Genomic DNA, 13214 nt, shown 5'->3' on the forward strand with positions numbered 1-13214 from the left:
GATGAGGTCTCGATCCATCAGGCGGCCTGTCGATACAGACAAACCACTCACCGCCATAATTCATAGATAGTTTGAATTGTACGGACTACTTCACCAAGTTCAGTCTGAGCTGCGTTTCTGCAGGTCCAACCCAACCGTCCAGCCAAGGACTGCTCCATCTCTGATCGACGCCCAAGACCCTGGGGCCTGACTCTGCTGGCCAAAGAGGACCGGGAGGGAAGACACTCGAAAGCTTGTGGTTTTGTCTTGTCCACGGAACAGGCAATGGGCAACGACTTTCCATTGGCTCTGCATGAGTTGGACAAGATTCGCGAGGCTGTCAACTTCAACGCACCATCGCTATGTCAATTGTAAATTGTCAACCAACCACCTTGAGCTGCCTGACCGTCAAAGGGGGAAAATGGAAGATAAAAAAAATTGAACAGAGCAGTTGACTATCAGCAAGAACTACCAAGACGCTGTACTAGAGTTCCAATGGGACCAACTCCCTGGTAGCTGTATATCCCGAAATGAACGCCGTCATCGGAATTTAACCAGTATGGGGGCAAGTTTCCTGGTAGCAATAGATCCCAGATCCCCCAGAATAAACGCCGTCATAGGAATTGAGCCCGTCACCTCTGGTAGGTGACTGGGAGTCAATGCCAATAGGCCATGGCAACAACTTCTGTTCTCAGGTGGTGCTGAATGATTCCCGGTTGGCGCCATATAAGGCCGTGACGGGCGCTGGGATGGAAGGAGGCAGACACGGGTCAGTCGAACATCAAGGTTCCTTTCCAGGTTCAGCTGATGGTTTGAGCAGTTAGCCAACAGTTTAAGATAGCAGCTCCCTTAGGTAGAGCAAAAGTTCCAGATCTGTAGCCCTTGCTTTCTCTGTGCGACAAGGTGCCGACTCTGCAATCGCTTGAATGGACGCAGAGAATCATCACGTCTGAAGAGAGGGTTTCCCAGGAAGCCACCAGCCACGGCAAGAAACAAGCGTACACGTACAGGGCAGAGATGGTTCTTTGTGATTCACCAGATCCCATCTACGTGTAAATATCCGATCTACACTACCTGAGTGAGGTCACGGTCACTTGACCGCGCCTCCCCAATCCGCCAAGAGCCAAATATGGGTGATGTAGGTAGGGTACGTAGGAGCTGACGTCGATGACACTCTCCATTCCCGTCTGGAAGCACGCGCAGGAGAGGTAGAAAACCGCGCAACTGCCAGGACGGGGGAGGGGATAGGGAGGAATGGGATGCGAAGGCTTGCGAAGGATGGATGGTGAGCCCCCGGCATTCACTCCAGTACTCGTAATACCCTTTCTTCCACCGTCTCGAGAACTCCGTCCATGTACTGCGACCATCCACTTTTCTGGTGTCCCCCTTTCCCGCCGTCCCCTCCCCCCTACCTGGAGCCTGGGTCTGTGTTTACTGCACCCAAGGATTACATGATCCGCCACAACTATCCATACATACCGCCGTCTTTTGGGGGAATAATCCGCTCCGAAATTCTACATGACGTTGCTTTTGCTCTCAAGCCTCTAGTTCCTAGAAGCATGGAACAGTACATGAGACCGCTCTATCGTCAACCCATAACTCGTGTCGAAAAGCAAATGGAAAGATGAAAAAAATGAAAAAGCAAAACAGTGCCGGCAGCCGCAGGGGAGTGCTCAAATAGTGTGATGTGTCTTTCTAGGGGTATGATGTCGGGGCATGGGATCTATATACACAACATTTGTGCATCTCAGTGCCGTGTCTGGTGTCGGGTGTTGTGCCGTGCCCTGTTGTCGGGGAATGGGGTCTGCTGCTGAGGGAAGCAACGCTAGTGAGGCGATGCTTCTGCTAGGCGTTTTGCCCAGAGTGATTTGTCGGGCGTGACGCCGATGGCCTCCGAGATGACGAGTACGTCTTGGGAGGTGCAGAACAGCAGCGTCACGCTGTGAGTTGGCTCACATCATCATGTCTGCATGACGGTTTGAGTGCCGCCGATTTGGCGCTTAACCTGCTCCCGCGCCCACCGAGCAGTGTCGATGGTGCGAGACTGGAATTCTCGGTTCGATCGCGTCTCCTTGATCATCGCCGTGACCCAGTCTTGCCGGAAAGCATCGGCCAGCTGCCCATTTGGATACGCATCTGCGAGATCACTGTTTGCCGATTAGCTGTCTTGATGTGAATGCCTAGTGCCTGGACCGGATAATCTTACCCAATGACGCCCATCGACGCCCGCATCAAAGCCTCGCTCCGATTGGCATCATTAGCAATGCTGTTGAGTAGCTCGAAGATCGATTGCACATAAGGCTGGAGGATGGCGGCTGCGGGACGCGAGTTAGATCCGAGATACACAACAAAAAGCCAGCCACGCGTGGACAAAATACATACTCTTGCCACTGGTTTTCATAGCACCAATGATACCGCCCCACGCATCCATGATACCTTCCCTTAGGGAGATGACGTAGTCGAACATCTCGTATGAGCCGTCGGCGCCAGCCGTGATGGTAGCAGCCTGCTGTAGCACCTGGGCAACGATCGTGAGGTACGTCTCAAAGTGCCCTCCAATAGCCGCAGCGATATCGCCAAAGCATTGGAGAATGGCGGGCTTGAACTGATTCGCGAGGGCAGTGCTCTAAAACACAAGTACCATTAGCCCTGTAGTTCCAGCAGTGTGCCGGTGAAGACTTGGAACAAATAGGAAGGAAAGGGGTGCAACAAACCCTAAGATTGCCCAGGAGATAGTTCATGAAGTTGTCGCAGTACGGCTGGCTGCGCTCGCCCATCGATCGCGTGATGTCGCTGACGAGGCCGATAGCCATCGAGCAGAGACTGGGCTCTTCCTGGTTGCCGAGCGCATTGTAGAGGAACGGAGCGAAGGCGTCCATGTACTTGATGAACTCTTCTTCCATCGCGTTCGCAAGGCTACTGATGGTCGCAAAGGCTGACTCAGGTACGCTAGATTTGCTTCCAACGCTGTTTAGAAGCTGCAGAAGGATCTCCATGATCCGATCACCCTGTGGAGTGATCTCCTTGTCCAACCGTTGAATAGTGGCCTGAAGGACTGTGCAGAGACTGGTCTGCATATCCTCCAGGATAATCCTATCCTCGACGCTGACAACCTGCTGCTGCATGGGGATCGTCTGCTCCAGACGCTCAAGGGCAACTGTGCAGAGGGAAGCAATGGCAGGCAGACTGTCATTTGCAGCGTTCTGGACGAAGACATTGAGGACTTCGTATGCCGCAGTCCGCACGGTAGGCTCGGCATCCAGCTTGCTGGTTACCGCCAGGAGATTGGTGACACTCTGGTTGAAGTGCGGCGTCAGCGGGTTTTGAGCCGCGCCCGGCTCGCCTGCAAACCGCTCCGCGATATTCATCAGCGCCCAGCAGCAGGAGGCCGCCATCTTGGGGCTGTTCATCAGACCGTTAAACAGCGAACGGATCAAGGGATCGAGGTGCTGGCTCGGATCAATAGCCTCTGAGCACGTCTCTGTAATCCGGCCCAGTGCATAGGCTGTCGAGTCCCGGACATGGACAGAGGGATCCTCCATCATGCTTATCAGTGGCTGCATGCCCGACTTTACGATAGGCTCGAGCACCTTCTCTTCGGGACCATCCATAATCGCGCCAAAGGCAGAGACGGCAGCGTCCCGGTTATGCCAGTTCTCGTGGCGCAGATTGGCCTCGACGAACTGGATGACCGGGGGGATGATGGTGGCACCGACAGATTGCGCGTAGAGCTGGAGACACTGGTAGGCAGCGCGCGAAATGTTGTACTCGTCGTCTGCCGCATCCTCGTCTTGCTGAGTCAGAAGGCCCAGAAGCACGGGTACCACCTCGTTCGTCGCGACACGGCTGAAGAAGTAGAAGGGCCTCATCTGGTCAGAGCTTTCGACTTGGGCATTGTCGTCCTCAATGGCAATCTCCTCCTCGCACACGGTGCTCCAAAACTCAACCGCAAGCTTAGCCACATCCTCGTCGGTACTCTTCATACCCAAGATGGTGAGACCAAACAGAGCCTTCTCCATGTAGAACCTCATATGCTCATAGTACAGAGCCATGATCCGGTTCAGGCAGCCGAACGCCCCCTGTTGTATCCGAGAATCCTCAGCCTGTGTGGCCTCGCAAACGACCTGCATGATATAGTTGCGCTCGCCTTCGTTCTTGAAGTTGTTGCCAACAAACTCGAGCGAATCGCCCAGGGCGGTGATGGCAGCAAGGCGGACATCCTTGTTCGTCTCCTCCTTGCGCGCACCCTGCACGACGGCCGTTAAGATAGCGTTGGAATGCTTGACCAAACTGTTCCGGAGGTCGGTATCCTGGCTCTCACAGATAAAACCTATAGCCGTTAGGGAGGCTTGCTTCTGGTGCTGAGTGCCCTCGCTGACGTTCCGAACCAGCGCGTGCATAAGGTCTGGCCACTGATCCCGGGGAAGCTCAATGGCCGCGATGGCCGCAACGACCTGGGCGGTTGCTTGGCCGGCTTGAGCATTAGCGGATCCCAGAGTCTCGAGGGCCAGCTGCTTGACGCGTGTCTTTGTTTCTTGGTCCGTTTGGTTCAGCCATTTTGCTTGTAGCGCCGCTTGCCTGGCAAACTCGCGTGCACTGAAGGCGTTTTTCAAGGCAAGACCGGCCGCGGCTCGAATGTGCCCCTCGCCGTTCTCATTTGCCAAGGCTTGGACGAGTGTGAGGAGGTATTGTGACTTTTGGGGGAAAGCCGCATTAGCAAAGGAAGCAGGGCATGTTGAGCGCGAAGGGCAGACTTACAAAGTTTGTCTCGGCGGCCTGTGTAAGTTGCTGCTCGGCCGCATGTCGCAGAGTCGCGTCTAGGAAGGCAGTCAGCGAGGAGGGACTGTCACGAGCACAGGGGCGCGAAAAGAGTGCGGGCAGCGTCCACGACGCGGATTGCGGTGTACTCACCGGGACTCAGCGAGTTGGTAAGGACGGTATTGATGTCTGGCGGGCCTTCCATGGTTGCGATCTAGATCCTGTCGCCAAATGCCTAGCAGATGGAAAGCGGGGGCGGTTTGAAGGGCAGGAGAAGGGAAGGATGGCGGAGTTGTCAAAGAGTTGCCGTTCGCAGCTAAAGTTTGCGAGTAACACAGGCGGGGCCGTGGATCCACAGAAACGTATCGGCGGACGGTCCTGAGTCCTGACTGCTTGTACGGTATCTCTGGTAACGTAGGCAGGGAAAAAGATGCAGACCACCAACAAAAACCAGGCCTTTCTTTTCACCTGCTGAACCCGTGGCAAGCCGCCCAAAAATGAAGACGAGGGGTTCGAAATGCTCAGAGGCGACCCGAGTTGCTGTGAGCGGGTCTGTGTTTGCTCGAAATTTTGTCAACAATCGCGGGTCCGTTTGAGGGTGGGTGGATGCCTCCAATGCCGCACCACGCCTATGGATTTAGCAGATTCGCCGAGGACAGCGTGCGGGCGGCGCTGGTGGTGGTTTAAGAAAAGCGTGCGGAAAAGGAGCGTGTCGAACGAGATTTAGGTCACTGAGACAGAGCGTGCGGTGACAAAAGACGTCGAGTGACAAGAGCAGAAACTGTTTCCACTACCCTTTCCTTACTTCAAACTTCGAGTCGAGTGCGTTGGACAGTCGTCTTTTCTCTGGGATTTAATGATGCGGAGTTGAGAGGCAAGTCCAACACTGGCCGTTGGCAGTTCCTCGCCATGGAAACGAAAACACTGCACTCAGTGCACTGACTGCACGGCTGGATGTTATCTAGGCCCAAGGGTCCGCACTGTGCTGTCACATTCAGTTGGGTCTGCATTCAAATCCGCAGAACTTCAGGCAAGCAGCACAGTGTGACCGCCTTAGGGCTGACTCTTGCGGAGCGACTTGCTCACCATGGGAGGGATGAGGGGCCTTTGATGGTGCACCGGGCGCTGCAGCTCGAGACGATGCCCAACTGCGATTCCACTGCTTTCTCGCCCACCAAGACTTTTCCAGTCGTGATACATTGTCAATTCAGGAGATCTAACCAATGTTACGGCTGGCAGGAAGCTCACTGAAGTTTGGAGGCTTTGTAATTCCAAAGTACATATCCGTACTGTACATACCTTACATACATTACAAGATACATACAAATGCAGAAAAGACACCTGTTAAGAGGGGTAGTAGAGCGGACGATTTTTGCATACAAAATTTCGGCCACACTAACAGAGGTCCTGCCTCTCGAGGTACCGCAAGTCCAACAGGTATTGTACGGATAGTGCCACTCTCATGCCCCCTGACACCCACCCAAATATCGGGAACCAGACAAGATACCTTTTACTATGGAGACATATTGGGACGTGAGCCCTCGAGGTAAAGACAGACACCTGAGCCCTGTGCGTATAAGTGAAGTCCACGACGATCCCCTCAACCCAGGACGAGCATACTGTGCCTGGGCGGTGACTGCTTCATAGGGCGCGGTTACGGGCTCTCAGAAGGACCGCTACTTAACTAGGTATCTCGTTATCTTTTACTTTTGTGATTTCACTGGTGATAAGACTCGCAACAGCAAAGACATATAAACCACAAATTCGCGCACTGCTATAGAGAATCGGTTCTCATTGCGCTGAGGAGCAACCAGCTGTGCTTGCTCATGAGCTTGTCTTTGACTACTACCCAGGCCTGCACCTCACCTCACCACGAACCCAACACCAACTCACTCAGCCTGTCCTTCCCAGGGGGATGAATGCCCAACACAATGTAAATGCGTCAATCAACTCGTCCGCACGACCCATTTGTACCCAGCAGATCGACGGACAAACTTTTCCGAGCCCAAGCGCTTCTCGCCGTTATTTTCATTTCCTCTCCTCACCCGGGCCATATTTCAAGTACAGGTTCAACAAGATAAAAACGAAGTTGAGGTAAGATGGTCACACAAGTGATCTGCCGATTTGACATCACAGTTCATCCGCCTTCGCCTCGAGAGCGTTGATGAGATCGGGGACTTTGACGGTTCCATTAACCCCGTCGGCAGTCTTGCGGATCTTGGGGCTCCCTTGCCGGCTGAGGGTGAACTAAACCAATAGCCAAGTCAGTCATCAATTACAGGCAGGTGGAATGGACTTGTAAGTAAACAACTCACGCTGCTGGCCGCACTCAGAAGGGCAATCAGAGAGCTCTGAACCACATCCTCGTGGATGCCCACACCCCAGACTCTGTCCTCGGCGCCCGCAGCGCTGCATTCTATGAATGTCGCGGCTTTGACATCACGCCCTCGGCCGACTGCATGCTCCTTGTAATCCTGCACGTCGAGGTCGATGCCAACGGTCCGCAGGGCGTTGGCGAGGCTAGAGATGGGCCCGTTGCCCCGACCACGAAGCTTGTATTCGGTGCCGTCGATGGAGATGACACCGTCAAAAACCCTCCTAAGGTTCCTTGTGTCTTGCGTCTTGCCCGGTTCAGGAGGTGCCGGCGAGGTGGACCGGTCCGGGGTGATGGTGTAATCGACGATGCTGAAGCGCGGGTTCTTGGTGAGGGAGTAGGTCTGTTGGAACAGGTCGGTGATCTCGGTGGGGAGCAGCTCTCGGCCTTTCTTCTCGGCCATATCCTGGACCACCTTGGCAAAGGCGACTTGCAAGCCACGGGGCAGGTCGAGGTGGAGATGCTGCTGGACGATCCAGGCAGCGCCACCCTTGCCGCTCTGCGAGTTGACGCGGATGACGGCCTGGTAGTCCCGGCCAATGTCCTTGGGGTCGAGGGGGAGGTAAGGGATCTGCCAGTAGTCGTCGTACTGCTTGCCCTCCTTCTCCCGCAGCTGGAAGCCCTTTTTGATGGCGTCCTGGTGCGAACCGCTGAACGCGCACACGACCAGGGAGCCACCGTACGGCGCACGCGGGTGCACCTCGATCTTGTTGCATTTCTCGACGACCTTGATGACCTTGTTGAGGTCTGAAAAGTCAATATGGGGCGATACGCCCTGGGTGTAGAGATTCAGGGCGAGGGTTACGAGGTCGACGTTGCCGGTTCTCTCCCCGTTACCAAACAGGCACCCCTCTACTCGATCGGCGCCGGCCATCTGAGCAAGCTCGGCGGCCGCTACCGCGCAACCCCGGTCGTTGTGAGGGTGGAGGGAAACACAGATCTTCTCGCGCTCGCTGATGTTGCGGCAAAAGTACTCGATCTGGTCGGCGTACACGTTGGGGGTGGCCATCTCTACCGTAGCAGGGAGGTTGAAAATGATTGGGTTCTCAACCGTGGGCTCCCATGCTTTCTTGACCGCCTCGCAGATCCTGATGACGAACTCGGGGCTCGTGTCGGAGAAGGTTTCTGGGCTGAACTCGAACGCCCACTCGGTAGCTGATTGTGAGGGGTCGTCCTTGGTCAGCGACCGCACCAGGGCCGTACACCGGCTGGCAAGCTCGACGCTCTCGTCCTCGGTGAAGCCGAATACTACCCTGCGGAAACATTCGCTGGTGGCGAGGTAGATGTGGACAATTGCCTTCTTGGCGCCTTTTAGGGACTGTACTGTTCGACGGATGAGGTCTTCCCTGCATGGAGACAGGACCTGGAGCCAGACATCGTCGGGTACCGCTCCCGGCGTCTCGATCAGGCGTCTGGTGAAATCAAAGTCGGTTTGTGATGCTGAGGGAAATGACACCTCGATCTCCTTGTAGCCCAGATCGCAGAGCATCCGGAAGTACTCCCACTTTTGGTCACCATTCTGCCGGAACGAGTTGTCAATTATTCCGCAGGTCAATCCCGTATATGGACTATAAGAAACATACCATGGGGTCAACCAGACTCTGGTTGCCGTCGCGAAGATCAGTCGCGAGCCACCGCGGCGCCTTGTCAATGGTCTTATTCGGCCATTGGCGATCTGGGAGATTAAGAGGGGGGAACCTCTTGTACTTCTTAGAGGGATCCTTGAGCCTGTAGCCAAGCGTCAGTAAGCGTTTTGTTGTCTCAACTATTACCAAGACAGCTACATGGCTGTTGGCAGGCGGTTCATACTCACATAGGCATGGCGGCCAAGTGTGGAGAGAAATACGAAGCTGGATGTGTTTTACTTTTTTTCCCCTTCCCTCTTTTTTCTTTTTCCAAACTGATGCAATGAGGGGCAAGCTTCAGGTAGATGGCAGAAGTAACTGTTGCTCGTTCTCAAAGACACAATTGCCCAGATCTAGGTACCTGCTGACAATATATGCACAAGAGGTCTGCAGGAGTACACGACAGATGTTGATTTAGAGGCGGAAGCTGGCGGATATAAATGGTAAGGGATCGTCCCTGAGTCATAAGTGAGGAGTTTCGACTGTCGAGGCCACGGTCCCCATCTTGCCAGTGACAGCCGTAACAAACGCCGGGACCTGAACCTGCACCAGTGCTTGTCTAAGAGAAAATCTCGTTTTTAGAGCAAATGTAGCCCCACCTTCACGGCCCGTCCTCTAGCACACTACATAGTACGTACATACTAGTATCTCGAGAATCTGTCGCCACCAAGACAAGCCGGCTGTGAGTGCTTTCACGGATACAGCAAAAAGCTGCATTTTTGGTTGACGGTACTGTACTGTGTTTGTATTGCAGTGTGCATACAAGACCCATGGTGGGGTTACAACCCCTCTTTTCCGCCCGCCCGCACTTGGACGCAGCAGCCCACTCCATATGCGGCCCTACATCCTGCTATTCGCGAATCGACTTGCAGATTCTGCTCTTCTGCAACCCTCCCCCAAATTCTGATAGCTGGAACCTGCAGCGGTTCCAAACAATGATTCCCCGTTGAAACCCTTTTCCAGACTGCCTTGCGGGAGCCGGGAGACACACCCTCGGAAGCGGGAGGGACGGCTCCTCCACGCTACCCATGTTGTACAGTACAGTCACCTCACCTCCGCACCTTACTTCGGTGCTGCTTGACTTCAACGTTGGAGGTTTGGCTCATGTCTTTCTGAAGCTGTCACTTTGTCACTGCACTCCACACGGGCCGCTTGACACCAAACACCGGATAACTACCTAGTTTAAGCTACCTAGGCTCACTAGGTATTGTACGTTACGTTAGTGCAAAAGTAAAAAGAAGGGCGTAACTAAGGGCAAGGCCACTCTCCATCCATCATCACCCGCCATCCACCTCCTCTTTCAGCTGTCTGTAGGAGCAGGGCTGTGGCGGTGGTGTTGTCTGTCCTTTCCCGTCCCATGAGCCATGCCTTGCTTGCCTTACCATCCATCCATCCAGCGAAGCCAGCTACATGGCCCTGGACATCGCAATGTCACATCAAGGACTGGTCATTCCAGGTTTGTGAAAGGGGGGCAATATGGAATTATACACACACACACACACACATACATAGCTCTGCAGGTAGGTACTTTTAGTTACCAAGGCAGCAAACCCCTTGTTACCCCCCATGACTCAAAGTTACACGGCATGATGTTCCGTTCTTTTGTAAACACGTACTCATTGTTCCAAGCAAGTCTAGGTATTGACACTCTCTTTGTCGTTGGGTATCTCCAACTAGATCTCTCTCACCTTTCCCATACTCTACTCTACAGGACACGAAAACGAACTAGGGGCACTCTCCAAGCAGCGAAAATACTTTTTTATTCCTTCGCAGTTCGTGCTCCAACTCCAGCCAGGCCGTGTGCACACGGCATGCTTGCAACCAGACAGCAGACACGTATGGTATATCTATGTACAATGTGCCATGCTCTGTCCTCACGTCAATGACCGCAGCGACCCAATCAGACCCCTATCTACTTGTTCTGACCCCTATAACCAGTAATATATACAGAGAGAGCTGGGATATGGGAAACCCGACTCTCCAAATGCAAGGTGAAGGAAAATCTCCTGTATCCCCGCCGAACGGTGAACCAAGCGCTGAGAAAGAAAAGAGTCTTGAATGAGAAAGAAATGTAATTATAGTCGTCTATGGGCGTCCGCTGGTGAAGAGAACAGGGTCGACCCGGCAAAAGAAGAAGAATATACTGAAGAAAAAAGCATGAAGGCAGCGGGGGCTGCAGTCAAGAAGCCGGTACGTCCCTTGGTACGTCCGTCGGTCCAAGTCACGGGCGACATCGGTTCGACCCCGACCTCTCACCAAGTAAAGCTCTCCTCGACAAAATCCACAACAGTCCTCTCCTCCTGCACCTTCCTGACCGCGTCCCTGACGTCATCCGCCAAGCCGCCCGGCCCGCAGACCGAGACGCACATGGCGCCCTTTTGCTCGTAGACCTCTTTGGCAAGGAGCATGGGGATGTTGGGCCGGCCGGGGAACATCTGAACCGTGGTGGAGGCGGACACGACCTGGCTGGCGGCCTTGGGCCTCGTCACAAACAGCCGGATCTGCAGCACCTCCTTGCGGTTGGGCATGCGCAGGATCTGGTCCATCCAGGGCCGCGCCCACTCGAGAACCTCGTAGTCGCGCACAATCCACACGAGCGTGACGCGCCGCGTCGCCGCAGTCCCGTCGTTGTACCCCTGGATCAGGTGCCGGAGGTAGCTGAGCTGGTGCGTAATGCCCGTGGCGCCCGCGAAGAGCACCACGTGGCCGTAGCTGTCCATGCTGTGGTGGCCCGCGTACGGCCCTTCGAAGGCGGCCCGCATCATGATGCCGCGGTGTCCGGCCCGGACGGCCTGGTTGTAGAGCTTGCGGGTGAAGCCCGTGTGGGCGCCGATGATGAAGGAGACGGAGGTGGTGACGGGTCTTAGGAACCCCTTGACGTCCTTCTCGCTGACGGGGAGAGTTTTCTCCTGGTGAGAGTGCTCGTACCATGCGATGGAAAAGGGATGGTTCTCCCAGCAGTTGACCCCGCCGAAACGGAGATAGGCGTGCTGTCCCGGCTTGATGTTGACGAAGCGCGGAAGGTGCATCGTCACGCGGCAGGCCTCGCCCGGCATGGGCTCCACCAAGGCTTCGGTGAAGCCGCGGGAGGACCAGTTGGCGTAAGCCAAACGGAACAACCGCGCCGTTCGCTCGGCAAGCCAGAGGATCATAATGGCCAGGATCCAGGGCGTCTGCGGAAGACCGCCCTCCACCGTTGCTGTTACGCAGTGCACCCAGGTGCAGACAAAGGCAATTAGGGCCAGGATGATGTGCGTGTTGAGAAACGTCTCGTAGAAGGCATGGCGCACAGGGGAGAATGCCCCCACCAGCAGGATGGTCATGGCAGCCACGCCGACAGTGCCGGAGGTAATGAATGGGTCGTGAAGAATCTTATGGCTCACGCCCGCCCACCCGTTATCCGCCACTTGAACGATGGCCCAGGCGATGAGGTGGATAATGACCTCGATGACGACGACGCGGCCCATCCAACGGTGCAACAGATTGTACGTGTCGAAGCTGACGTTGAGCAGCCAGATCAAGGGGTTGTTCCGGCCAGCAAAGATGATGAGCGGAATCATGCTCACAAGCGAGAGGGTCCCTGAACGACCGCGGATCTCGGCGCAGAGCGCATACTTGTTTTCGTTCTTCCAGTCAAGGATGAACATGTATGCCAGGTTGCTGCCAAGGTAACCGAAGAGGAGAAGAGCATGAAATCTGGAAGGGAGCGTTCCCATGTTCATGGCGCTCGAAAGACGTATCTCGCGGTTATGACGCTTCTTCCACAACGGGGCGTAAAGGAGAGATTGCTTCAGCCCTGGCATCCGGTGCCATTGCTTCAATTTCCAGTACCCCTGTTTGTCCGCCGGCAGGGACATCGCGTTGAGAAGTCGGAGCTGAGTCCAGCCCAATTGAACTATCCTGATCACCAGCATCAACAGCCCAACAATGCCCAAACTCCACCACAAGACGTAGGTAAACAACATGTTATTCGGCTGGTTGACGCCATTGAGACCCGTGTTGTACGGGGCAATGGTGGGATTTGGGGTTGCTGCCGCTTGTGTCGCTGTTGCTGTTGTGACTGCATCTCGAAGGTGTAACAGCGTGTTGGAAATGGTTGTCTCGGGGCTTGGTAGCCCATGCCGTGGGTTGTCCATGATGAAGCAGGAGGGCTGAGAGAGTTGTGATGGCTGCAGAATCCAACGATATCCTGCGGCGGTTGACAGAAGTCCAGTGGATAGTTCGATCACTTGAGTGAAAGCGCAAATTTCCCTTCAGTCGCAAAGATGTGCTTTTTAAAGGGTCGGCGGCAAAATCCAAAGTCGCGCCGGGCAGCCTGGCTTATTGTGGAAAACCGACGGAAATGAACATCCTAATTGTTGCTGAACAATGAATAGCAAAACAAAGCGGATCCGGATTGTTCTCTCGTGATGCGGACCAACGAATAGACGCAATCCAACCGGTGACAGTCCGCACAGCCTCTTCCAATGCCGAGAGCG

General features: G+C 54.8%; 4 protein-coding genes across 4 annotated transcripts; 1 reads left to right on the forward strand and 3 right to left on the reverse strand.

Moving 5' to 3' along the window:
- Window positions 1–1939: 1939 nt before the first annotated feature.
- Window positions 1940–4942, reverse strand: N656DRAFT_699008 (ARM repeat-containing protein; the record flags this gene model as incomplete). The annotated part of the gene is made up of 6 exons (XM_064810754.1): window positions 1940–2126; window positions 2186–2294; window positions 2362–2605; window positions 2694–4673; window positions 4738–4796; window positions 4891–4942. 6 exons carry the CDS (start codon window positions 4940–4942, stop codon window positions 1940–1942), a joined length of 2631 nt encoding a protein of 876 aa, XP_064675112.1.
- A 1549-nt stretch (window positions 4943–6491) lies between these two features.
- On the reverse strand, window positions 6492–9428 carry N656DRAFT_825653 (pyruvate carboxyltransferase-like protein). Its single transcript, XM_064818452.1, has 4 exons — window positions 8925–9428; window positions 8695–8839; window positions 7053–8630; window positions 6492–6984 (listed from the first exon to the last, which is right to left on the reverse strand). Exons 1-4 carry the CDS (start codon window positions 8930–8932, stop codon window positions 6868–6870), a joined length of 1848 nt encoding a protein of 615 aa, XP_064675113.1. The 5' UTR covers window positions 8933–9428; the 3' UTR covers window positions 6492–6867.
- A 502-nt stretch (window positions 9429–9930) lies between these two features.
- N656DRAFT_46955 (uncharacterized protein) lies at window positions 9931–10805 on the forward strand. Its single transcript, XM_064809753.1, has 2 exons — window positions 9931–10256; window positions 10366–10805. Exons 1-2 carry the CDS (start codon window positions 10094–10096, stop codon window positions 10620–10622), a joined length of 420 nt encoding a protein of 139 aa, XP_064675114.1. The 5' UTR covers window positions 9931–10093; the 3' UTR covers window positions 10623–10805.
- A 183-nt stretch (window positions 10806–10988) lies between these two features.
- N656DRAFT_700261 (uncharacterized protein) lies at window positions 10989–12701 on the reverse strand (the record flags this gene model as incomplete). Its single annotated transcript, XM_064810854.1, has 1 exon — window positions 10989–12701. One exon carries the CDS (start codon window positions 12699–12701, stop codon window positions 10989–10991), a length of 1713 nt encoding a protein of 570 aa, XP_064675115.1.
- Window positions 12702–13214: the final 513 nt, after the last annotated feature.

Source organism: Canariomyces notabilis, assembly GCF_033297395.1.
Source record: "Canariomyces notabilis strain CBS 508.74 unplaced genomic scaffold N656scaffold_1, whole genome shotgun sequence".
NCBI lineage: Eukaryota > Fungi > Ascomycota > Sordariomycetes > Sordariales > Chaetomiaceae > Canariomyces > Canariomyces notabilis.